General features: G+C 46.4%; 1 protein-coding gene across 1 annotated transcript in view; it reads left to right on the top strand.

Moving 5' to 3' along the window:
• Positions 1–26,618, top strand: part of LOC138288359 (zinc finger protein 419-like) — a 49,435-nt gene that overhangs the window by 5,110 nt on the left and 17,707 nt on the right. The window contains exons 2-5 of the mRNA XM_069229915.1: positions 10,061–10,181; positions 12,443–12,544; positions 12,711–12,821; positions 15,564–15,671. Of these exons, the coding sequence (XP_069086016.1) occupies positions 10,061–10,181; positions 12,443–12,544; positions 12,711–12,821; positions 15,564–15,671 (442 nt within the window). The remainder of the gene's footprint in view (positions 1–10,060; positions 10,182–12,442; positions 12,545–12,710; positions 12,822–15,563; positions 15,672–26,618) is intronic.

A 26,618-nucleotide genomic window follows, 5' to 3' on the forward strand; every position in this document is an offset into this window, starting at 1 on the left:
TACATATATAGGTAAGTGATGAATATGTTGCCTACTTACTGCCGTACTCCCACGCTGTAGCATCATCCAACATCCCGCTACCTGTACCCTACTGAGATAGAGGCAGATGCACAATCCCCCTGTTGCCTGTGATTGACAACACTGCGATGTCGACCCCCCTTGTTGTCATTGCACACTCTTTTTACTACCCTTGAAGATGGTCCTTGTTCACTTTTCTGGTCAACAGCACCTTGAGATGAGTCAGTATACAGTGTTTGTGCTTTAGATGAAATAAATAAAATTGACTTTTCCGTCCATCCCAGTGGCTGTGGCGTCATTTAACACTCACAGGGTGGCATCCCCAAGATATCATGTGTATGTTCTCGAATTTACAGAGGTCTCTAGCTTATTGCTCTTTGTTGAATGCCTAGCTTGAATCCCTTTCTGCCTCAATCAACTGCTAGAGCTATTAAACTTCACCAGAGGGGTAACATACGAAAAGGCAGTGAACAAAGTACAAGGAGTCCATTTGCCACAAGGGTGAATTTGCTTCAGTTCACTGCAGATTAGAAGTCTATGCTTCCTCATTAAAAAGAAAGATTAATTGCCTGGGTGTGTGGGCCATTGAGGTGATGGATGGATGGATTTGATGGCTTTGCTGATTGGTAGATAGGTGGATGGAGCCTAGGGTATGAACGGATGAGGGCTTTTAAATATCATATTTTACGAAGAAGAAGGTGATGCCTTCCATCTTAAGTTCAAAAGCAACAAGGTGATGGATGGAATGCTTGAATTAATCTCAGCCAGTGGCAATTGCTCAGGGCCACATCCCAATCCATTGTTTATTTGTCCACAATGCCACCTCAGTCTGGGCCCAGCCATATGCAACTTAGTCTTGACCCTGCTCCTCACGGGAACAGTCCAGCCTGAACTGCCAGGCCAGGGCCTCCCTGAGCCGAAATACAAGCAACCTGGGGCTGGTTTTGCCCTCATTATGGCTCTTCAGCCAAGTATAGCTTGGTACCAGTGGCAGAGTGACCCAGGGACCGACGTCTGGGCATACCTGGTGCACTAAGGGTGGCAAATTCAAAAACGACAAGGTGATGGATAGAATGCTTGAATTAATCTCAGCCACTGGCGATCCCATGGGTCCACATCCCAATCCATCGTTTTTTTGTCCAGCATGCCACCTCGGTTTGGACCCAGCTATGTGCAAATCAATCTTGACTCTGCTCTTGACGGGAACAGTCCAGTCCATACTGCCAGGCCAGGTCCTCCCTGAACCGGAACACAAGCAATCTAGGACTGGTTTTCCCCAAGTCACACGGGTATGCCCAGACGTGGGTCCCGTGCACACTGTCACTGGAACCACTCTGTTCCGGCTGCTGAGCCCATACCTATGGCAAAACTGGTCCTGGCTTGCTTGTGTTAGGGTTCAGGGAGGACCTCGCTTGGCAGGTCGGGCTAGACTATTCCTATTAGAGCAGGGTCAAGAGTGATTTGCATATGGCTGGGTTCAAACCGAGGTGGCATGGTGTGCAAAATAACGATGGATTGGGATGCAGCATGAGTGATAAGCAGTGGCTGATATTATTTCAAGCATTCCATCCATCACTGTTCTGTGTACTTATTAGCTCTTAAGTTGGTTGAGCCTCAACCTAGACAGCGTATGCCGACAGGCTCATTCTGCTAAGTAATCATGGATAATTAACCAAGTTGCACACACTCGCACAATAGTTTTAGAAGGTAAGTGTAGGAAGTTGGCTCTGTATGTGCTATTTCAAAGTAAGGAATAGCATGCACAGAGTCCAAGGGTTCCCCTTAGAGGTAAAATAGTGGTAAAAATAGATAATACTAATGCTCTATTTTGTGGTAGTGTGGTCGAGCAGTAGGCTTATCCAAGGAGTAGTGTTAAGCATTTGTTGTACATACACATAGACAATAAATGAGGTACACACACTCAGAGACAAATCCAGCCAATAGGTTTTTATATAGAAAAATATCTTTTCTTAGTTTATTTTAAGAACCACAGGTTCAAATTCTACATGTAATATCTCATTCGAAAGGTATTGCAGGTAAGTACTTTAGGAACTTCAAATCATAAAAATTGCATGTATACTTTACAAGTTATTGACAAATAGCTGTTTTAAAAGTGGACACTTAGTGCAATTTTCACAGTTCCTGGGGGAGGTAAGTTTTTGTTAGTTTTACCAGGTAAGTAAGACACTTACAGGGCTTAGTTCTTGGTCCAAGGTAGCCCACCGTGGGGGGTTCAGAGCAACCCCAAAGTCACCACACCAGCAGCTCAGGGCCGGTCAGGTGCAGAGTTCGAAGTGGTGCCCAAAACACATAGGCTAGAATGGAGAGAAGGGGGTGCCCCGGTTCCGGTCTGCTTGCAGGTAAGTACCCGCGTCTTCGGAGGGCAGACCAGGGGGGTTTTGTAGGGCACCGGGGGGGACACAAGTCCACACAGAAATTTCACCCTCAGCGGCGCGGGGGCGGCCGGGTGCAGTGTAGAAACAAGCGTCGGGTTTTCAATGTTAGTCTATGAGAGATCTCGGGATCTCTTCAGCGCTGCAGGCAGGCAAGGGGGGGGGCTCCTGGGGGTCACTTCTCCAGTGAAAGTCCGGTCCTTCAGGTCCTGGGGGCTGCGGGTGCAGGGTCTCTCCCAGGCGTCGGGACTTTAGGTTCAAAGAGTTGCGGTCCGGGGAAGCCTCGGGATTCCCTCTGCAGGCGGCGCTGTGGGGGCTCAGGGGGGACAGGTTTTGGTACTCACAGTATCAGAGTAGTCCTGGGGTCCCTCCTGAGGTGTTGGATCGCCACCAGCCGAGTCGGGGTCGCCGGGTGCAGTGTTGCAAGTCTCACGCTTCTTGCGGGGAGCTTGCAGGGTTCTTTAAAGCTGCTGGAAACAAAGTTGCAGCTTTTCTTGGAGCAGGTCCGCTGTCCTCTGGAGTTTCTTGTCTTTTCGAAGCAGGGGCAGTCCTCAGAGGATGTCGAGGTCGCTGGTCCCTTTGGAAGGCGTCGCTGGAGCAGGATCTTTGGAAGGCAGGAGACAGGCCGGTGAGTTTCTGGAGCCAAGGCAGTTGTCGTCTTCGGGTCTTCCTCTGCAGGGGTTTTCAGCTAGGCAGTCCTTCTTCTTGTAGTTGCAGGAATCTAATTTTCTAGGGTTCAGGGTAGCCCTTAAATACTAAATTTAAGGGCGTGTTTAGGTCTGGGGGGTTAGTAGCCAATGGCTACTAGCCCTGAGGGTGGGTACACCCTCTTTGTGCCTCCTCCCAAGGGGAGGGGGTCACAATCCTAACCCTATTGGGGGAATCCTCCATCTGCAAGATGGAGGATTTCTAAAAGTTAGAGTCACTTCAGCTCAGGACACCTTAGGGGCTGTCCTGACTGGCCAGTGACTCCTCCTTGTTTTTCTCATTATTTTCTCCAGCCTTGCCGCCAAAAGTGGGGCCTGGCCGGAGGGGGCGGGCAACTCCACTAGCTGGAGTGTCCTGCTGGGTTGGCACAAAGGAGGTGAGCCTTTGAGGCTCACCGCCAGGTGTGACAATTCCTGCCTGGGGGAGGTGTTAGCATCTCCACCCAGTGCAGGCTTTGTTACTGGCCTCAGAGTGACAAAGGCACTCTCCCCATGGGGCCAGCAACATGTCTCGGTTTGTGGCAGGCTGCTAAAACTAGTCAGCCTACACAGATAGTCGGTTAAGTTTCAGGGGGCACCTCTAAGGTGCCCTCTGGGGTGTATTTGACAATAAAATGTACACTGGCATCAGTGTGCATTTATTGTGCTGAGAAGTTTGATACCAAACTTCCCAGTTTTCAGTGTAGCCATTATGGTGCTGTGGAGTTCGTGTTTGACAGACTCCCAGACCATATACTCTTATGGCTACCCTGCACTTACAATGTCTAAGGTTTTGTTTAGACACTGAAGGGGTACCATGCTCATGCACTGGTACCCTCACCTATGGTATAGTGCACCCTGCCTTAGGGCTGTAAGGCCTGCTAGAGGGGTGTCTTACCTATACTGCATAGGCAGTGAGAGGCTGGCATGGCACCCTGAGGGGAGTGCCATGTCGACTTACTCGTTTTGTCCTCACTAGCACACACAAGCTGGCAAGCAGTGTGTCTGTGCTGAGTGAGAGGTCTCCAGGGTGGCATAAGACATGCTGCAGCCCTTAGAGACCTTCCTTGGCATCAGGGCCCTTGGTACTAGAAGTACCAGTTACAAGGGACTTATCTGAATGCCAGGGTGTGCCAATTGTGTATACAATGGTACATTTTAGGTGAAGGAACACTGGTGCTGGGGCCTGGTTAGCAGGGTCCCAGCACACTTCTCAGTCCAGTCAGCATCAGTATCAGGCAAAAAGTGGGGGGTAACTGCAACAGGGAGCCATTTCTTTACACAAGCCCCCCCCAGCCTACAGGCCAGGAGACTCAGCCCAAGCTGGGAGAGTCTTCCTAGTCTGTCAGGCGAGGAAGAGTAGGAGAAATAGGCTGGTTAGTTGCAGGGCCTACTCTGCCTTACATCCTTCTGTTCAGGTCATTCCCTTTGGGGAACTGACCCACTTCCACAGTGATAGGACCTAGTCTGAATTGCCTCTTGTCTGCCTCTTCAATGTCTCCACCCATTCTTTCTATTTTGGTCTTAGAGGTATCCACCTCTGCTGACCTTATCTTGGCCAGGGTTACCCCTAGCTTACCCAGAGAGGTTACCCAGAGCTGGAGTAACCCCACCATGACCAATAGGGTCAGGGGGCCTAACTTGCTATTTGGCATGGGGTCAGACCACCATGCTAAGGATAGTGCAGCCATAAAGGCTAACACCCAGCAGAGGCCACTGACAGCTGTCAGTGCCCAGAACCACACCTTTAGCTCTTCACCTAAAAGGGAAGGGGCTAAGTTACAGGCCTCTTTGGGTTCAGGTTGCCTGTCTGCTGTATTAGAGTGGGGGGTTACCACATCTTGTAGTAAACACCCTTCTTCCACTCTTTCTTCTGTTAGCTGAGGAGCCACCCACTCAGGTTTAACAGTTGCCTGTCTAGCCAGGACTTCTTGTGGGTCAGGTTGGACTTTATCAGGGCCATTTTTGGAGTTCTCCCCTACTGGAGCAGAATCTCCTTGGCTTGCTGTAACCTTGGCTAAAGGTTGTCCACCCTTCCTACTCTGTTTTCTTTTCTTCTTCTTCTGGGGCCTGCTTGCATTTACTGCAGAGGCAGGACTTCCAGAATCCTTGGGAGAGGACTGGCACTGGACCAGTTCCTCTCTTGGGCTCTGACTAACCTCTGGGTAGTCATTTCCAAGGAGACAATCAAGGGGGAGGTCTGTACTGACTACTACCCTTCTCCAGCTAAGAGTGCCACCCACTTCTATGGGCACTAAAGCCACAGGCCTCTTAGTGACCCTGTCTAGGCTAACTCTTACCCTGGCAGTCTCACCTGGGATGTACTGGTTTGAGAGCACCAGCCTGTCATGCACAATAGTGTGACTGGCACAAGTGTCTCTCAGGGCAGTGGTTGGGATTCCATTCACCAGTAGGTGGTGGAAGTGTCTACTTCCCTCTGGAATCTCCAACTCACCTGTTGGGCCCTGTTTCCAGTTGAAGGCTAGGAAGACCTCCTCATCTGAGGAGTCATCTCCCATGGCTACACTGGTTACCCCAGGAATTTTGTTCTGGGGTTTGTTTTTGGGACAAGAAGTGTCCTTGGTGTGGTGCCCAGACTGTTTACAGTTGTGGCACCAGGCCTTAGTGGCATCCCAGTTCTTACCCTGGTACCCACCTTTGTTTTGGGTTGTGTCTTGGGGCCCACCCACCTGTTCTGGTTTTTGGGGGCCTACAGAGGACTCTTTTTCTTTGTTTCTAGTGTTACCCACTTTCTCCTGGGGAGTTTTTGTAACCCCTTTCTTTTGGTCACCCCCAGTGGAAGTTTTGGTTACTCTAGTCTTGACCCAGTGGTCTGCCTTCTTTCCCAATTCTTGGGGAGAAATTGGACCTAGGTCTACCAGATACTGATGCAACTTTTCATTGAAGCAGTTACTTAAAATGTGTTCTTTCATAAACAAATTATAAAGCCCAACATAGTCACACACTTCATTTCCAGTTAACCAACCATCTAGTGTTTTTACTGAGTAGTCTACAAAATCAACCCAGGTCTGGCTCGAGGATTTTTGAGCCCCCCTGAATCTAATTCTATACTCCTCAGTGGAGAATCCAAAGCCCTCAATCAGGGTACCCTTCATGAGGTCATAAGATTCTGCATCTTTTCCAGAGAGTGTGAGGAGTCTATCCCTACACTTTCCAGTGAACATTTCCCAAAGGAGAGCACCCCAGTGAGATCTGTTTACTTTTCTGGTTACACAAGCCCTCTCAAAAGCTGTGAACCATTTGGTGATGTCATCACCATCTTCATATTTTGTTACAATCCCTTTGGGGATTTTTAGGATGTCAGGAGAATCTCTGACCCTATTTAAGTTGCTGCCACCATCGATGGGACCTAGGCCCATCTCTTTTCTTTCCCTCTCTATGGCTAGGATCTGTCTTTCCAAAGCCAATCTTTTGGCCATCCTGGCTAACTGGATGTCCTCTTCACTGGGGCTATCCTCAGTGATTTCAGAGGTGTTGGTCTCTCCTGTGAGGGAACCAGCATCTCTGACTATTATTTTTGGAGTCAGGGTTTGAGGGACCCTGTTCTCCCTAGATAGGACTGGTAGGGGGGAATTGTCCTCCAAGTCACTATCCTCTTCTTCTGAGTTGCCACCCTCAGAGGGGTTGGCCTTTTCAAACTCTGCCAAAAGCTCCTGGAGCTGTATTTTGGTAGGTTTGGGGCCCATTGTTATTTTCTTTATTTTACAGAGTGACCTTAGCTCCCTCATCTTAAGATGGAGGTAAGGTGTGGTGTCGAGTTCCACCACAGTCACATCTGTGCTAGACATTTTGCTTCTAAAAGTTGGAATACTTTTTAAGAATCTACAACTGGTTCTAGAATCTAATTCAAACTTTTACAAACTTTTAAACTCTAAAAGAAATGCTAAACAGGATCTAACACAAGGCCCTAGCAGGTCTTTTAAGAATTTAGAAAAATTTCAAATTGCAAAAAATCAATTTCTAATGACAATTTTTGGAATTTGTCGTGTGATCAGGTATTGGCTGAGTAGTCCAGCAAATGCAAAGTCTTGTACCCCACCGCTGATCCACCAATGTAGGAAGTTGGCTCTGTATGTGCTATTTCAAAGTAAGGAATAGCATGCACAGAGTCCAAGGGTTCCCCTTAGAGGTAAAATAGTGGTAAAAATAGATAATACTAATGCTCTATTTTGTGGTAGTGTGGTCGAGCAGTAGGCTTATCCAAGGAGTAGTGTTAAGCATTTGTTGTACATACACATAGACAATAAATGAGGTACACACACTCAGAGACAAATCCAGCCAATAGGTTTTTATATAGAAAAATATCTTTTCTTAGTTTATTTTAAGAACCACAGGTTCAAATTCTACATGTAATATCTCATTCGAAAGGTATTGCAGGTAAGTACTTTAGGAACTTCAAATCATAAAAATTGCATGTATACTTTACAAGTTATTGACAAATAGCTGTTTTAAAAGTGGACACTTAGTGCAATTTTCACAGTTCCTGGGGGAGGTAAGTTTTTGTTAGTTTTACCAGGTAAGTAAGACACTTACAGGGCTTAGTTCTTGGTCCAAGGTAGCCCACCGTGGGGGGTTCAGAGCAACCCCAAAGTCACCACACCAGCAGCTCAGGGCCGGTCAGGTGCAGAGTTCGAAGTGGTGCCCAAAACACATAGGCTAGAATGGAGAGAAGGGGGTGCCCCGGTTCCGGTCTGCTTGCAGGTAAGTACCCGCGTCTTCGGAGGGCAGACCAGGGGGGTTTTGTAGGGCACCGGGGGGGACACAAGTCCACACAGAAATTTCACCCTCAGCGGCGCGGGGGCGGCCGGGTGCAGTGTAGAAACAAGCGTCGGGTTTTCAATGTTAGTCTATGAGAGATCTCGGGATCTCTTCAGCGCTGCAGGCAGGCAAGGGGGGGGGGGCTCCTGGGGGTCACTTCTCCAGTGAAAGTCCGGTCCTTCAGGTCCTGGGGGCTGCGGGTGCAGGGTCTCTCCCAGGCGTCGGGACTTTAGGTTCAAAGAGTCGCGGTCCGGGGAAGCCTCGGGATTCCCTCTGCAGGCGGCGCTGTGGGGGCTCAGGGGGGACAGGTTTTGGTACTCACAGTATCAGAGTAGTCCTGGGGTCCCTCCTGAGGTGTTGGATCGCCACCAGCCGAGTCGGGGTCGCCGGGTGCAGTGTTGCAAGTCTCACGCTTCTTGCGGGGAGCTTGCAGGGTTCTTTAAAGCTGCTGGAAACAAAGTTGCAGCTTTTCTTGGAGCAGGTCCGCTGTCCTCGGGAGTTTCTTGTCTTTTCGAAGCAGGGGCAGTCCTCAGAGGATGTCGAGGTCGCTGGTCCCTTTGGAAGGCGTCGCTGGAGCAGGATCTTTGGAAGGCAGGAGACAGGCCGGTGAGTTTCTGGAGCCAAGGCAGTTGTCGTCTTCGGGTCTTCCTCTGCAGGGGTTTTCAGCTAGGCAGTCCTTCTTCTTGTAGTTGCAGGAATCTAATTTTCTAGGGTTCAGGGTAGCCCTTAAATACTAAATTTAAGGGCGTGTTTAGGTCTGGGGGGTTAGTAGCCAATGGCTACTAGCCCTGAGGGTGGGTACACCCTCTTTGTGCCTCCTCCCAAGGGGAGGGGGTCACAATCCTAACCCTATTGGGGGAATCCTCCATCTGCAAGATGGAGGATTTCTAAAAGTTAGAGTCACTTCAGCTCAGGACACCTTAGGGGCTGTCCTGACTGGCCAGTGACTCCTCCTTGTTTTTCTCATTATTTTCTCCAGCCTTGCCGCCAAAAGTGGGGCCTGGCCGGAGGGGGCGGGCAACTCCACTAGCTGGAGTGTCCTGCTGGGTTGGCACAAAGGAGGTGAGCCTTTGAGGCTCACCGCCAGGTGTGACAATTCCTGCCTGGGGGAGGTGTTAGCATCTCCACCCAGTGCAGGCTTTGTTACTGGCCTCAGAGTGACAAAGGCACTCTCCCCATGGGGCCAGCAACATGTCTCGGTTTGTGGCAGGCTGCTAAAACTAGTCAGCCTACACAGATAGTCGGTTAAGTTTCAGGGGGCACCTCTAAGGTGCCCTCTGGGGTGTATTTGACAATAAAATGTACACTGGCATCAGTGTGCATTTATTGTGCTGAGAAGTTTGATACCAAACTTCCCAGTTTTCAGTGTAGCCATTATGGTGCTGTGGAGTTCGTGTTTGACAGACTCCCAGACCATATACTCTTATGGCTACCCTGCACTTACAATGTCTAAGGTTTTGTTTAGACACTGTAGGGGTACCATGCTCATGCACTGGTACCCTCACCTATGGTATAGTGCACCCTGCCTTAGGGCTGTAAGGCCTGCTAGAGGGGTGTCTTACCTATACTGCATAGGCAGTGAGAGGCTGGCATGGCACCCTGAGGGGAGTGCCATGTCGACTTACTCGTTTTGTCCTCACTAGCACACACAAGCTGGCAAGCAGTGTGTCTGTGCTGAGTGAGAGGTCTCCAGGGTGGCATAAGACATGCTGCAGCCCTTAGAGACCTTCCTTGGCATCAGGGCCCTTGGTACTAGAAGTACCAGTTACAAGGGACTTATCTGAATGCCAGGGTGTGCCAATTGTGTATACAATGGTACATTTTAGGTGAAGGAACACTGGTGCTGGGGCCTGGTTAGCAGGGTCCCAGCACACTTCTCAGTCCAGTCAGCATCAGTATCAGGCAAAAAGTGGGGGGTAACTGCAACAGGGAGCCATTTCTTTACAGTAAGCGAAAGTCCATTACTTTTATTTTGACAGTTCATAGGAACTACTATTAAAAGGATTTAGAAAGACTTGGGCACAATCCATTGCTGTTGTAGAGAAAGGTGAAGAGAGGCTGTCAATGTTTGGGGTAGAGAAATACCTGTTGTATTTTAGATTACCATATTGGCTACACCTATTACATTTCACTCAGTGCTGTTGCTGAGTAAGTGATGTAACATTTTATATATTTATGAAACAGGTTGCCTTCCAAGACGCTTCTGCCTATTTTTCCCAGGAGGAGTGGAAGCTTTTACATGAATGGCAGAAAGTGCTCTACAGGAATGTGATGAAGGAAATTCACCAGGCTCTTCTGTCGTTGGGTAAGTATAAGCAGGGCCACTTGAACTATGCAGCAACTGACTGTTCAGTTATGTGGCAATGTTTACTAAATTATGCAGTAAGAAAAGGCAAATTATACACCTCATTATTACCAGTTTAATTGTTAAATACAATAATTAGCAATTGAAAGATGATCAATTAACCTTCTCAGATGGTCTGCTAATGTATACCTCTACTCACATGGGACACTTTTAGAAACATTGAATACGTTTGAGCTGAAAATATTTTTTTGTTGAAATCTGCATATGCAGTAGACAGTGAATTATGTGGCAAATCCATAATTATGCAGAATACTCTTCGGCCACAGAATCACATAATTCCACTGTAACAATTTATGTGCTCTACAATCTGCAGCACACATGCTTTCCATTGCCTTATTCCTAGGTGTATTTTTTGGCTGTGGTATAGCTTAAAGATATCGGAGTTTAATCATGAATATGTGGTGGTGAGTCACACCTTCCAAATAGAGTGGACGTTGTAGGCAGTACTTAAATGTCATGGTCAGAAGTCCTCACCCGGTCAAGATTTTATGAACCAAAAGTCCCTAAAATTACATACTACCAAATATTATTTGAGTTTGCAGCATTCTTAAAGATATGTCTGGAGGCCTCCTGAAGGATACATTAACGCTGTAGGCAGAGGGTTTGCTGCACAACCGGTACTGGACTGGAGATGATGTTACGGGCCTCGGAAAATCTACTCACCCACTCGCTATGGCGAGTCAGATTTTATCAGGTTGAGCTGAATTTAGAACCTACTCCCCCGTTCTGGTGAGTTGACAAAGAACAGGTGTTCTTCTCACTCTGAAAGTGAAGAAGCAATAACATGCCTTTAAATCTTTATATCTTGTCACATTTGCTCAAAGTTCAGAAAAAGAGGTCAGAAGTCAGTTGACGTCTCTGACTGAGAGTTCATGGATTTTGTAAAGTGAACTGTTTGACCTGCTGTACAAAGAGTGTGACATGAGAGGCTGCAGGGTGTCAATTATTTCCTAACATAACATTTAAATAACTAAGTCAACTGTACAGACATTTCAAACTATATTTCAATAGTTGTGAAAGCCCATTGTTGTACTTCTGTCTGTTGACAAAAATATGTTAATAGGATGAAACAAATCAGAACACTTTACTTGGTGATGTGCAAATGCTAAATGTTTTCACTTTTTTTTTAATACACTATGTAGTTTTATCAGTAAAGCTGCAAGTTCGTGGGAAACTTTTTGGCCATTTCGATGGAAAATGTACTGTCTGGAAATGACAGTGTGATACCACGTCATACTTTAGTTGTGCTTTTTTATTAAAAGTGAGTGTTTAAACATTAACTGAGAAACACTCCTGCCTGATGGTAATGCTATTAGTAAACTAAGTCAGGGATCTCGTGTACCATACATGTGGGCTAGATTCTTATTATACATGGCGCAAACATTTAGGCCCTCATTACAAAACTGGCGGTCTCATGACCACCAGGTTCGTGATGGCAGTCGGACTGCCACCAATGCAGTGGTCTGAGCACCATATTACGATTGCGGCAGTAGTGCAGCGGTTGGGCCACCAGCACTGCCAGGATCAGTAGTCCCAGCAGTCCTAATCTACCAGGGCAGCGCTGCCCTGGGGATTACGACTTCATTCTCCACCAGCGATTTCATGGCAGTTTCACCACCATGAAAAGGATGGCGGAGAATGGGTGCAGGGGTTCCCAGGGGGGCACCTACACTATTGTGAAATAGTTCAATAATCCAAAACAATAAAGGGAGTGAGACCTGTCGCCAGTTACTGCTTCCAGGTACTCTGGATGCCATTGCAACCCCTCAAAACATAGGTCCATGGAGCACTCTGCGGCCCCTGCACAAATGACAATATGCTTTAAAAGAAAAAGCTAAAACACAGGTGAGGTGGGTACAGGTTATGCAGCATTTATAAAAAATAAAAAATAAAAGCCTTGCCTTCAGCCATCACCATCTCAGGTGTGTTGTGTTATAGGTCTTACCTGCAAATCCATAAGAAAAGTATGCGAAGGAGCGAGGATCGTAGAAGAACTAGTTACTAAAAAACAGACCATGGATCCAGAAGCCTAGCGATCTTTCCCCAACATCCCCAGTTGATCAACTTTTTGAGAGACAGTCTCCAAATTGCCCACACTTGAAGCATTTAAAGAATGCTTTATTTTGCTGATTGTACAATAAAAAAAATACGATGTTATTTGCTGTTTTGGTTTGCTGTTTTCTATTTATTTTTACTAATAGGGCCTCTCATTGCCACAACGGTGTGTTCGCTAAGAGAGAAAGAAAAGGAAGACCTGTGGGCTATGGATGAGCAGCGCCCCACAAAAAGGCACAGGATTCCAAGTGAGTAAAAATGGCTATGAACTGGTGTTTTCACCAATGTCAGATCACTTTAAGTTGTACATTCACAGTATAACTAGAGCTTGCTGATAGAACTCTGCACTGAAAGTGTGAATTAGGCTATTTCAGCTCAGTCTGCTAACTATATATTTCTGTTGTCATGTTATAGGTGATGAAGCAGAAGACCATGATGTACTTTACAGGACAAACCGAGAGGAGCTCCCCCAATTGGACAGCAACAAAGGCTCTCAAAGAAGGCAAAGACCTCGTCCGCGAGCAGGTGAGGGAAAGAGATGTGCCCCCATTGTTGCTTCTTTTTAAAATGCAAGGAACACCATTAATCTGCCCAGTAACGTACAGCAAAGTATTCACATAGAGGAAATAATTACTTTGCAAAGTGAAGACTTGAGCTTGGCTATGTTACTATAAGAGCAAGCAGGTTCCTGATTGGAAGTCATTATGTAGGTTGAAGCCCGTCTGGTTTGCTAAAGACATCTTGGGTACATTCTGAAAGCTTCGGTGGGAATGTATTCCACCCGTTGTGTGCCATTGACTTTGTTGTTTGTAACTCACATTTTCTGGCTTTCTGTTTGCTGAGTATATTTATTCTAGGGTGTCCAACATCTGTGGAGCAAAGCTTGTTCTCCAGCGTTCCTTGTATTCTTCCTCAAGTCCTCGCTTTCTTAAACAGGCCTTTGATTTTTTTCTTATCTCATCACATTTGCTCCATGTGTTCAAAGACAGAGTTCAAATGTCAGACTCTGGCCCTCATTCGGACCTTGGCGGGCGGCGGAGGCCGCCCGCCAAAGTCCCGCCGTCAGGTTACCGTTCCGCGGTCGAAAGACCGCGGCGGTAATTCTGACTTTCCCGCTGGGCTGGCGGGCGGCCGCCTTCAGGCCGCCCGCCAGCCCAGCGGGAAAGAGGCTTCCATGATGAAGCCGGCTCGGAATCGAGCCGGCGGAGTGGAAGCTGTGCGACGGGTGCAGTTGCACCAGTCGCGTATTTCACTGTCTGCGCAGCAGACAGTGAAATACATTTAGGGGCCCTCTTACGGGGGCCCCTGCAGTGCCCATGCCAGTGGCATGGGCACTGCAGGGGCCCCCAGGGGCCCCGCGACCCCCCCTACCGCCATCCGGTTCCCGGCAGGAGAACCGCCGGGAACTGGATGGCGGTAGGGGGGGTCGGAATCCCCTCGGCGGCGCAGCAAGCTGCGCCGACTTGGAGGATTCCAATGGGCGGCGGTACACTGGCGGGAGACCACCAGTGTTGCCGGTCCGACCGCGGCTTTACCGCCGCGGTCGGAATGCCCATTGGAGCACCGCCGGCCTGTCGGCGGTGCTCCCGCGGTCCTCCAACCCGGCGGTCATGGACCGCCAGGGTTGGAATGACCACCTCTGTCTTCTGAGGGAGCTTTATATTTACTTCTCTTTCTCTGACTTCAAAGTGAGTATGCAACAATCTTACCAGATACTGGGAAAGCAAAGGCTGTTTTCTAGAACACAATACATTTTAAATGCCTGTAAATGAACTGTGCAAACATTTCAAAATATATCAGAATTAGGAATGCACAAATAAAGCACTTTTTGTAATGTGGAAGTGTTGTGGATACAAATATTTTAATATGATCAAAACAGATCATTACATTAGCTGATGCCATTTCCACACATTACCTTTTGTGCGCTGTATAGTATTATCAGTAAAACTGTATGTGCAAATGTAATGGTCATTTCAATTGAAAATGTGTTGTCTGTAATGACAGTCCGTTAACGCACCATGCATACTCCTCTCTACACCACTCCACGCCACGCAACTCTACGACACTCTATTCCACTGTGACATTCCACTCTACACCACAACACTCCACTCTATGCTAGTTCAGTCTAGGCCACTGTACTCCACTCTATGACATTCCACTCTACGACACTGTGCTCTACGCCACTCCAAAACGCTCTGAGGCACTCTGTGCCATACCACGATCTGCCACCTTATTCTGCGCTACACCACTGCACTCTGATACTTTACTCCTCTCCCCTCTGTGCTATCCCACCCCACTCTATACCACTCCACAACACTTTACTCCACTCTATGCCTCTCCATTATCACACTCTACTTTACTCCACTCTGACACTCTACGACACTACTCCACTCTGTGCCACTCTACTCCAGCCTACTCCACTTGACACTAGGCCACTCTTCTCCACTCCAGTTTACGCCATTCCCCTCCACGACTCTATTCCACTGTACTCCACTCTACTCTATGAATTTACTCCACTGTACGTCACTCTACAACATGACATTCCACTCTGTGACACTTTATTCTACTTTACTCCACGACACTGCAGCCCATAACACTCCACGACACAAAACTTCATGACAGTTTACTCTGCTCTTCTCCAACATACTCCACTTTTTGCCCCTCTACTCCTCTCTTCGCCACTCTACTCCATTCTTCGCCACTCCACTCTAACACTCCTGTCCAAGCCACTCTCCTCTACGGCACTAACTTGTAGCCATGCTCAACAGCAGTTGCGCTGGTGTACAACACATTGGAAGAGCCAATAGCACTTGCATAGGGGCAATCTATTGGTTTTGCCAATGCTTGTTTCCTTCAGTGGATGATATAAAGCAAGAACTTAAAGGGGGAGATTTGGCCTGTTGACATATTGCCCTATTTTTTAATTTGTATCTGTATTTGAATGTTAAAACGTCTGCATCTTCCTACAATAGCTGGATGTGTTACAAAAAACAATGGGCCCTAATAATTTATTCAAAAACCTTGACTGTTGTCACTGTCGAGAAGGCGTATTTAGCCGAAATCACTCTATTTGTGAGGATATAATCTTTTATTTTACTGATAATTAAATTTGACAGTACCAACTTGAAACACTTCAAGATGTACTAAAGGAACAATAAGGGTAATTGATTTAGTATTGTAACCGAAGGGAAAGGAAACATTTGGAAGTTTAGAGTCACACAGTTATTTCAGTCCTGAAAATAAACCTAAGTTTATCTTATTCTACAGGATTTCCAAATGAGAATAACATCCGTTTGAAAAAAGAAGAAACAGTTCCCATTTTTATTGATCATCTTGGTGCCGAAATTGAAGAAAGTAGCATTCAACCCAACTCAGGTATGATCTCTTTGCTTGCTATTAATTAAATTTAGGAAATCAGTCGGGAAGACTCCTCTTCCCTGCCAGGTTCAAATGCTTGACATTTTAATTTGGAAACAGACTGATTTCTTTTTTCAGTTTCAGACATGCAGTTGGTAGAAGTAAATATCTTGGACCAACAGCTGCAAATCCGATTTAGGACTCACAAAAACCTCCTACGACTGTAGCTACTTCGCCTGCCTTATTCTTCCCTCGGTGTGCTTCGCCAGCTCCCGCAGTCTCATTGCTAGCCCACTTCGTGCCACAGTCGGAAATTGGTGTTCCTCTTCCTTTCCAGCCGCCCCCATCCCAGTGTGCTATCCACTCTACTATTCGGCCCTTGCAGTAGCCCCCGAATGGGTTTTCTTTGTCCTTCCGTGATTCATGTCCTGGTCTTACCATCTGACTGGCCTTTCTTGCTTAGTTCATTTTCGGTCCCCACTTTTTGATATTCTCTGCCCCAATCTGCGCTCCTGCAGGGCCATGCGTGGCTGTAGCAGGAAATGCAGCTTGATTGAGTGGAACTAGGGTTAAAATAAATTTCAAAATTCCCTTCCCTGGCCCAGGACTATGTAAACTTTCGAGCTGAAAAGGCTAGTAACAGTATTGATTAAGATTCACATGCTTCATCTCAAACCACACTCCATTCACAAAAAATGCACATATTCAGCAGTGAGCGGTTCGGACCAATCCATTTAACAAGTCTAGGACTCAGACAACAATGTTTCAAAGGCTGGTCATCATTAGGAAGATGTATGCGAAATTGGTTCCTGACATCCTCATGGGAGTTCACATTTTTTCAGGCTAAAGACGAAATTCTTATGACTTTAGGTAGGCTTGATGATATACAATTCACGGGAGGCATGCTTACTGTATTGCAAGACATAACACCATTCACTCTTGCTAAGTGTAGAGAAAGGAAAGAAGCAACAAATTATCTACAAAATGAAAAGATCCTGTGCAGACTGGGCTTCCATCTCCGCTTGACCAAAACTTTCAATAATAAGAGCCTTCAATAAAAACTATAGACAAAGCAACAAAGGTACTGAACTTGAAAAACTCTGTGTTGGTGGAAGGTCCTAGCACTGTGTGCATTGAAACTAGGAAAGGAAGTTAAAAGGCTCACGAAAAGGAGGGATTAGAAAGTGATAGAGAGGCTTTAGAGAAGGGTTAGTCATGTGAATTGTATATTATTTTAGCTCTTTGTTGATCCATTCTGGAGCTGAACCCTTTGACTATGTCTCTTCTTTGGAAGTACAATTCTGAATTGTTGTTTGGTGAAAGTGCGATTATGGATTTAAACAGAATGTGAATAACATTTGGAACAAAGGCAGAAGAGGTTTGACCCAAAGGCTCCCTGTGATTGTGTGTGTGTATATCTTCACTGAAAAAAATAAAGGTAACAGGGACGGTATAGTTAGGTTCTGAATTTACTCATACAAAACCATAGAAATTCAGCAGTTATACCTATTTCAAGTAACTATAACTTGCGCCCTAAGGTAACTATAACCCACACCCTTGCCATGCACAGTTTTCTCCTCAGTAATTTTTTTGCAAATGTTGCAGTGATAATATAAAAAATGCCATAGACAGCGTCATCAATGATATAATATGCAGAGTAACTAACTGTGCATGGCGAAGGCGCGCATTATAGTTACCTTAGGTCACGAGTTATAGTTACTTGAAATAACTTTCACTATAACGTCCCTGTAACCTTTATTTGTAACTATAGGTCTTATAACCACCCAACCCGCACTACGCATGCACAGCGGAGGTTGACCACAGGGCCTGTCTCTCTCTCTCTCAGTGGATCTGTGAGTGGGTGCATGAGTGTCTGAGTGGGTCTGAAAGAGGGTGTGTGAGTCTATGAGTGGATCTGAATGGGTGCATTAGTGTCTGAGTGGGTGTTGAGTGGGCACTTTAGTCTCTGAGTGCATGAATGCGTGAATAAGTGAATGAATGAGTCTGTGAATATTTTTGTTTGAATTATTCCATGCTTATTTGGGATCAATCTCGATTAATTGTGAATATCGTGCATGGTGAAGAAAAATAATTTTAACTCATAATTTGACCGTAAAACACCCCATATTACCCCTCTGGGGTCAGGGTACCTCCAACCTGAACCCTTATGCTACTTTTCATTTTGTTTTCAGGCCAGGGACCATCTCCCGGGACCTTAAAATGGTGGCCGCAACTGTCTGTTCGGGTTGTGGCCAGGCAATTACAGCACTTCTATTTGTGTGCGCATTCGCAAAAAATCATTAATATTCGCGAATTGTTCGCAACCTCAATTATACAAATGCATTTTCAATTTAATATCTTAAAAGCTACTGAACGGATATACATCAAACACCCAAAAGCACAATCTGCGTACCAACAGCTAGCTTTCTGCCAAATTTGGTGTAATTACGTCTAGTGGTTGCAGCTGTAGTCGTGTTCAAAGGTCCTATGGGAATTAATGTGGAAAACACAACTTTCTTGACCCCCCCCCACTTTTTCTCCGCCCCCGCTTGACAGATCACCTACAAACCTTCCATGCGCAACACGAATCACTGGCAAACCTTTTTTGGGAAAATTTCATAAAGATTCGTCAAATGGTGCCGAAGATATAGGCAAGTCAAAAAACGTTTTTTTTCTCTGGAAACATGGCCCTAACTATAACTACCTACTGGCGACCACCAGTAAGTAATACATATATAATCAGTCACCAGTAGGTAGTTATAATTAGGACCTAGTTTCCATAAGAAAAGTGTTTTTGTTTTGGCAACAACTTTGGCACCGCTTGATAAATCTTCCCGAAATGTTCAAAATTAGTACACCACTCACTTCTTCTGCTGGCTTGAAAGTTAGGGGGTGATCCGTCTGGGGCTAAGAAAATGAGTGGATGGAGTCCTAAAATGCATTTTCACCATGTATTATCCTATAGGGTGTTTAGATACGAGTACAGCCCGAACTGCTGAACTGAAGTACACCAAATTTGGTAGTAAGGTAGATATTGTTGTGCGGATTGTGCTCTTTGTTATTTGGTGTAAATCAGTTCGGTAGTTTTTGAGAAATTAAAGGAAAAATAAATATAGATATATGGACAGTTGGTGATCAGATATGCTCTGATGGGCCAATTTAAAGGAGACTAGTCAATCCTGATTGGTTAGTGACAACCTGAACAATATGTTTTGGCAGCCATTACACGACTCAAGGACTTGGTCCCTGTGTCCTGAAAATTAATTAAAAAAAATATGCAAGTGACCACACCCAAACTCTAGAGGGCATATAAGGGGGTCCTAAGTGGATCTCCCCCCCCCCCCTTTATTGTCTGGCCACAACTTGGACAACATGCTGTGGCAGCACTTACAGAACTCTGAGGCATGGTCCCCATTGAAATGCATTGTAGTGAATTGCAGGTTTTGAGGGTCAGAAAAGGAGACCGTATAGAGGGTGAGAGCAGATTTTAGTTACAATATAAATCATTTGTTGATAGTACCATACTAATTTTAGGAATTGTGGTGTGTTCTAAGGCGATTTTACCTTGTGTAAAAGCTTTCTGCTGGGATTTCTTGAATCATGTTTGAGAGAACTGTTTTCTCGTGATTCTCCCATAGAGGTTACGTAAGGTGATCCAGAAGCTAGAAAACAACTAGAGCGCTAACAGTCTTACTTATGACAAAAGTGTGGCGCACCTGAAGCCATCTTGATTGAATCAAAATGGTACTGACCCATGCGCTTTCAACACCAGCAGCGGACTGCCAGTTAACTCCCTGATAATCAGCAGCTTTACTACAGTGTTCTAATGAGCAACTAGAGTGCTAACAGTCTGAATCTATGCCATAAGTGTGGCACATCTGAATTCCATATTGATGGAATAGAAGTGAAAACCTGAAAGCATTTTCTAATGAGGATACTGCAGTAAATGAGGAAATCCGAGAACTTCATAATAAATAAGTCTCCCAAGAGGGCCGCCAGAGAAAGAAGAGCCCAAATGTAGCACAATAGTCACTCAAATGTAGCCCAGTTATAGCCCGATACCAGAAGTGTGCAAAACACTTATTTACTTTTTTTTTGTTGCAATTTTATATAGTGCGGACTTGACTGGAAGGTACTGGAGTGCTTTACATGAGCATCAGTTATGTTACACAAGGACACATTCATTTTGGTTTTAGGCTTGGGGAAATGAAGGGATTTGCCCAGAATCACAGGATGGCGTGCTGATGCTGAAACTCAAACCTGGTTCTCCAGTTGCAAAGTCCGCAGCTCTGGCTGTATTGCCATATCCTCTCCCCTAAGTGTAACATATATTCAAGTGATGCACTGGATAAAAAAAATATAAAGATAGCAAATAATTCAAAAGTGCTTTGTTGTTGTTAGAGAACTCAGAAAATATATCCTCATTTTAGTTTTTTAGAGCACTAACCATCGTTTCAGTGGGAATAAGACCCTCTAATTTTCAAACTTTCCAAAGGCATTGCTTTAGGTATTACAGTTTTGATTACATCATGATGGCAACAGGCGTGCCACACTTTTGTAACAAATATAGAATTTTAGCAATCTACTTGTTAATTAGAATACTCTAGGGGATGCAGAGGTCAAGGGCATGGACTTGGATACTTGAGTGCAGGGAAGAGAGCGAAGAGGAAACAAGTTGGTCATGCTGGGCAGGTAGGAGGGGCATTGGCAGCACAACAGACCAGGGACGGCAGGGAAAAGGGGGGCGGGCCAATGAACAAACCATGCAAGACATGCAAGAGAGGCTGTGGCAATGTAACAGACCATTGAGGGCAAAAGAAAAAGGCAGTGGCATTACAGCCATACATGCCAAAAGACCCGATTCGGAAAGGAGACTCCCAATGTTTATTTTATCTGTCTCCTGCCTTAAACCTCCTCTTTTCCAGTGTAAGCCAGCTGGCAAAATCAATCCCCAGGATTTTTTATTCAAACGCTCCCTCCTACCAAGTTCAAAATGTTGGCAAATATAGTACATTTGATCATGAAGGGCAGGAGGAGTGGGGTAGGAACGTGGACTTGGATAACAGTGGGTAGGAAAGGGATGGGCAGGGGCACCAAACTGACCTTACAGTGCAGGTATCAAGGGTTGCAGCAGCGCAGTACACAAGCAGGACTGCATTGCACCACAACGGGCCATGGAAAGCAATGTGGGGACAGGGCCATGGACATGGGCAGCCGAGAACAGAGGAGAAAGAGGCAAGGGCAACAAGCTGATCCTACCAGACAGACAGAAGAGACAGTTGCAGTGGACCATGAAAGCCAGAAGAGATGGTGCAGGGGCAAACAGGACAGGAGGGAGGAGATAGGGGCCTGAACATGGAAGTTGGAGGGTGGGAGGCAAAGGGGCAGAGCAGGAGCAGCAAGCTGACCATGGAGGGCAGGCAGGATGGGCACTGGAAGCACAACACACCATGGAAGGCAACAGTGAGATTATAATGGCATGCACAGAGACAACAGAGGGAGGGTGGGAAGGGTTAGGGGCAGCAAGCGGACCACACAGGGCAGATGGGAGGTTCTGTGACAGCACAGAAGACTATGCATAGCTAGCAGGCAGGTTAATGACAGCTCAACAGCCATGATGGGCAAGAAGGACGGGACAGTGGTATGCACAAAGGATCAAGGAGGACAGAAGAGAGGGTTAGTGGCGGGACAGAGACAGGAGAGGACAGAGAAAGGGACTTCTCAATAGACCATGCAGGGAATGCAGGAGGAGCAGTTGCAGCACAACAGAGCATTGAGGGAAGAAGGGAGTGGTAGCAAAACGGACCATTGTGGACAGGAGGGATGGGATAGGGATAGGGGCATGGAAAGTGGAAAGGAAGGGTGGAGATGGCAGGGACAGGCTGCAGCCATCTGACCATGTTGGACTAGTGGAAGGGGCAGTGACAGGTACATGGAACATGGTGGGCAAAAAGGAGGTAGCAGGGACATGCACACAGACATCAGAGGGCAGGGGGAATTAGGTAGAGGCAGCAAGCTAAGCACAGAGGCTAAGCAGGAGGGCAAGGATGAGGCATATAGTTGAGCAATGGAGGGCAGGAGGAGTGGGCAGGGATATCAAGCTAAATGGAGGGGAAGTGGCAGCCCATCAGACCATGGAGGGCAGGAAGGAGGGGGCTGGTGCATGAACTTGTACAACAGAGGGTAGGGAGGAGGTGGATGGGACAGCAAGCTAACTGTTCAGGGCAGACGGGAAAGGCAGTGGCAGAAGAACGGCCACACAGAATTGTAATGAGGGAGCAGGGGCATGGATTTAGACAATGGATGGCAAGGAGGGCAAGAGCTGCAATCTTGGGGGGAGGAGGAGGAGAGGTAGCAGCACAATGCCAGGCCAGGCCCTCCATCCAACCCATCCCCCACCATACATTGTGATGGGCCTCTTATTTAATGTTAAACACTAGAAATTCAATGAAAAACCAAAAGGTTACAGGGACGTTACAGTTAGAAAAACATATTTTTTTAAATGTAGAAATTTACTGAAAAACAAAGTTTACAGGGACGTTACAGTTAGGTTCAGATGCTACACGCACAAAACCATAGAAATTCAGCTGTTATAGTTAGTTATTTCAGGTAACTATAACATGTGCCGTAAGGTAACTATAGCTTGCGCCCTTACCATGCACTGCTATTTACCCCAGCTATTACATCACTCATGGCATCTTCCATGACATCATTGATAATATCACTATAAAATTTGCAGTTAAATTATTGTTATTGTTGTTTTTAATTGTTTTTATTGATTGCATAACAAAAAGAACATTGCCGCTACAAAACAATTAAGAACATGTGGCAGTAAAAGCAGGAAAGAGAATACACTATGGGTAGAGAAGGCAAACAATACATAATAATACGCTAGCACAGTGACACAACTGCTGTCCTCTAAATAGGAAGAGGCCAAGGAGGAGTGACAGGCCGAGACCATGATGACAGTGGCACATTAGGTGGTAGCGGTATCCAGGGACAGTAAATAAGTGGGCAGAGGGGACCAAAATGTCTTAAGTCTAGAAGTGAGGGGCTGGATGGAAGCTTAAATCTCACTAGTCATGTCACAGTATTGCATGCCAGTTAGTCAGTCAGCAGTAGTGAGTGGGAGCTTTGCACCAGTGGGGGGGCGATGCGGCATTTAAAAAGGAGTAGGGGCATGGCAGCATATCTGTGGATACTGGGGCTCAGGGGCTTAACGTAGCCCAATAAGGCCATGAGTGGGTCTGGATCGATTCTTGGGTCAAGCATGTTGGAGAGTACGGTGAAGATGGCTACTCAGTATTTGTGAAATACACTGCAAGTCCAAGTGACATGAGCAAACTCTGCCTGAGGAGCCTGACAGCGAGGGAAAAAATGGGATCTAGAAGGGACATAGCGGGCCAGGCTTTGGGCAAGTATAAGCCCTGTGTAAAAATGTAGGAGCTTATGTCTACTGTTGGGGGAGACTCGTGTTTGTGTGCAACAGTATGTCCAAGTTTTATCAAAATGGAATGGCAAGGCTGGGGGTGCGTGCAGGTTTCATCTTCAGGCAGGTATGATAAAGGCGACAGACCAGTCTAGAGTGAACCTCCAAAGCAATCACCAAGGAGAGAGGCGAAAATTCTGTCGGCGTGTCAGGATAAGAAGGGAGTTTCTCGCACAAGGTGCTACACGATCGCATGCAAACAAATTGTCAATCAGAGAGGGAGCCTCAGCGGAATCGAAGGCAGGGCGAAGATCAATACGGCCATGAACAACTAAATCTGCCATGGAATGAAGGTGATAAAACGTTAGTGAGCTTTGCAACATCGCTTCCTGAGTGAGTGGGAGCCAGAGGTTGTTTTTGGGAGGGATGTGTGGGTGTATAAGAAAGAGGTACCAAGCATTTTGCTGAGTTTGGTCCAAGCCCAGCAAGTCGTGGAAAGAGTATGTATGTCTGTGGGCTCACAAGGGAGGCCCAGAGGAAGGAGCGATGCCATCGGTGTTGAGAGTGCTTGTTGAGATTCAGGCTTAAGGTAAGTGAGACAAGCATCTGGATTGTACCAGTAGTAGGAGAAGTGGCATTGGGTCACTAGATAGAATAGCTGGAAATCAAGCACTGCGAAACTGCTCCGCTCATAAGGGAGATAAAGTGTCCCAGCCAATTCTGAGGCAGCGATTGGCCCAAATTAGTCAGATTTGAAGGCTGCCTAGTCTCAAAAAGGAGGAGTTAGCAATGGCAATACGAATGTTCAAAAAGAGATAAAGGAAGCATGGCAGCTCCATCATTTTAATGATGGCTATCTGTCTGGCGATGGAGAGTAGGAGATGATGGCCGGACCATAGTTAAAGTGAACTACTTCTTCTCTGTTCCATTGTAGAAAGATAACAAGATATATAGTTGTGTCTGAGCACCATTGTAAAGGGAGTTCCAGTTGGCATGAGGTGGTAGCGTTGGTCAAGGGGAAGAGTTCTGATTTGTGCCAGTTGATGGAAAGGCCGGAAAAACCACCATAACGTATAATTTCTCAAATGAGTGGTGAGAAGTGAGTCTGAGGTTTGCGCACAAAAAGCAAAATGTCATCGGCATATAGTGAGGCTAAGAGGGGCCCTTTGTTAAAGGGCAGACCCCTCTGAAGGTGCAGTTCCTGGAAATGGCGATTAGAGCGTTGAGGGCAATTATAGGGAAAAGAGGGGAAAGGGGGCAGCCTTGACTCGTACCCCTGGATATAGGAAAGGCTTCATTCAAGTGGCCATTAATCCGAAGGTGAGCCATCAGGGATGCGTAAAGAAGCATAATAAGAAAACAAAAATTATGTGGCAGTCCTAGTTCTAGTAGGGGAGCCTTCAGTAAAGGTCATTCAAAAGAGTCAAATGCTTTCTCAGAGGGCCACAGCCACGGGAAGAGTGGGAGAAATTTGGGCAAGGACCGAGAAGACAGTATGAAGATTTATGGCCGTAGATCTAAGCAGTACAAAGCCCGTCTGCAATGGGGAGATGATCTGATTGAGCACCAGCGATAGGCGGGTAGCAGTCAATTTGACCAGGGTTTTGTTATAGGATTGATAGCGGATGGTCTGATGTGCAATGGGCTAGGGGTTTACCTGGTTTAGGCTGCAAAGTGATTACTGCTTCACAAAGGGAGGTGGGAAGAATGCAATCATCAGGGGCTTCAGAGTATAGTTTTAAGAGATAAGGAATTAACACCCGTTTGAAGGTTTTACAAACATTGCCAGTGAGGCTGTCGAGGCCTGGGGACTTGGTCCACACAAGTTCATCAATGGCCTGTGCAATCTCATTAGATGTAATCAGGGATGTTAGAAACTGTTATTAGCCATCCATAAGCCATACCATGGCTATCTCGAATAGGTAAGAGTGGAGGGCATCTAACGAGCCCGTGAGGTGAGAGGAGTAGAGGTGCCCATAAAAGGAGAGGAACATCTCAATAATGGAGGTGTTATCAGTGATTCCTTAAAGGAAAACGAGATGCATTTCAAACAAAAAAAATGAAAAGGTTTCTTTTCATTTTTTCACAGTAGACAGTGGTCTGTGGGACCGCTACCTGCCCTGACAAAAATATTTTCGCTTTCATTCACAAAGAGGAAGGGGTCCTCTGGGGACCCCTTCCTGTTTTCAAGTGGGTTGCTACCAATTAGAAGTTGGTGGTAACTGCGATTGTTTCTGCGATTCGGTAAATAGATTACTGAATTGCAAAATAGCATTGGTACGTGTCAAAAAGCTATTCTGAGAATTGGGCCTTTTGAAACATGAAAATAACATTGTACATCTGGCCACTAGTATCAGGGGAAGCACAGAGAAAGGGAGAGGTGGCATGTTGGATTTCAATCTGGTGGATCATGAGAAGGGGAGCGGGCTGTCGATGAGGAAAAGGAGGGGATTTTAGATGGCTTGGAAGCATTCTAGTGGTGTTTACAGAACTGTGCTACTTCAGCTGGGTTGTTGAAGATGTGGGCATGGCCCTTGAAATCTAGACAAAGGCGTGCAGGGTAAAGCATATTATATTTCAGGCTGTGTTTGCGAAGAGTGTTCTTGACATCTGCATATTTCCACCTAGCTTCTTCTACAGCTGGCATGAAGCCTGGGAAGAAGGACAATACCTAGCCTTGGTAGTTGATGGGTCCTCGCTCACATGCTGCGGTCGCAGAAGTTGAGGAGCCACGCGATGAGTGGGTGGGGAGGAGCACCCATAGGCGGGGGTGGTGTTCAGGGAGAGATTTGCCCGTTCCACCACAAATGTCTTGGTGAAAGATTGATGACCAAAAGGTTCTAAAATAAGTTTTTCAACTAACACATTGTGGCGTGTGATTTGAGTGGTTTCAGCAATCCCCAAAATGTGCGGATTGTTGCAGCGCAAATCCACTTTCAGGTCTTCATTCTTCGCCATTGTGGTGTTGAGGAAGCATTCAATGCGTTCCAGGCAGGTGAGGGTGGGGGTCTTGTCTTCCACAGTGGACAGCCTCTGTTCGGCCTCGCCAATATGGTTGCTCGATACGTTCGCCGAGGCGGTCATTGAGGGAGTCAAATCATGTGTCAGTTGCCTGAAAACCAGCTCATAGTTCTGCCATGTTGGCGGATGCAGCATTAGTGTTCATGACATGATTGTCTGCAGGAGGAAGATCATTGGAATCGGAGGTCTGCTGACCACGGGGGTGCACAGAGCACAAAAGAATAGTTTCTTCCATTTGGGGTCAACTCGGCCTATGATGTAGTTTAGAGGGACACCAGTAGTGAGACTGTAGTGAACAAAGATAGTGTTGGGAAACAGACTGTTGTAGCACCTTGCACGAGGTGAAGGGAACTTCTATGCGCTAAGCAGTGAATCGTCTCCTCAAGAAGGTCAGACAGAGAGAGCGTTTTGGGGGGGTGGGGAGAAGAAAGCAAAGGCTGTGCAGCACATGAAGCCTAAAGTCCCCCCTCCTCGGTACTCACAAAGTGTTGCTGTGTGAGCCAACGCAATATGGT

Source organism: Pleurodeles waltl, chromosome 4_1, assembly GCF_031143425.1.
Source record: "Pleurodeles waltl isolate 20211129_DDA chromosome 4_1, aPleWal1.hap1.20221129, whole genome shotgun sequence".
In the NCBI taxonomy this organism is placed as follows: domain Eukaryota; kingdom Metazoa; phylum Chordata; class Amphibia; order Caudata; family Salamandridae; genus Pleurodeles; species Pleurodeles waltl.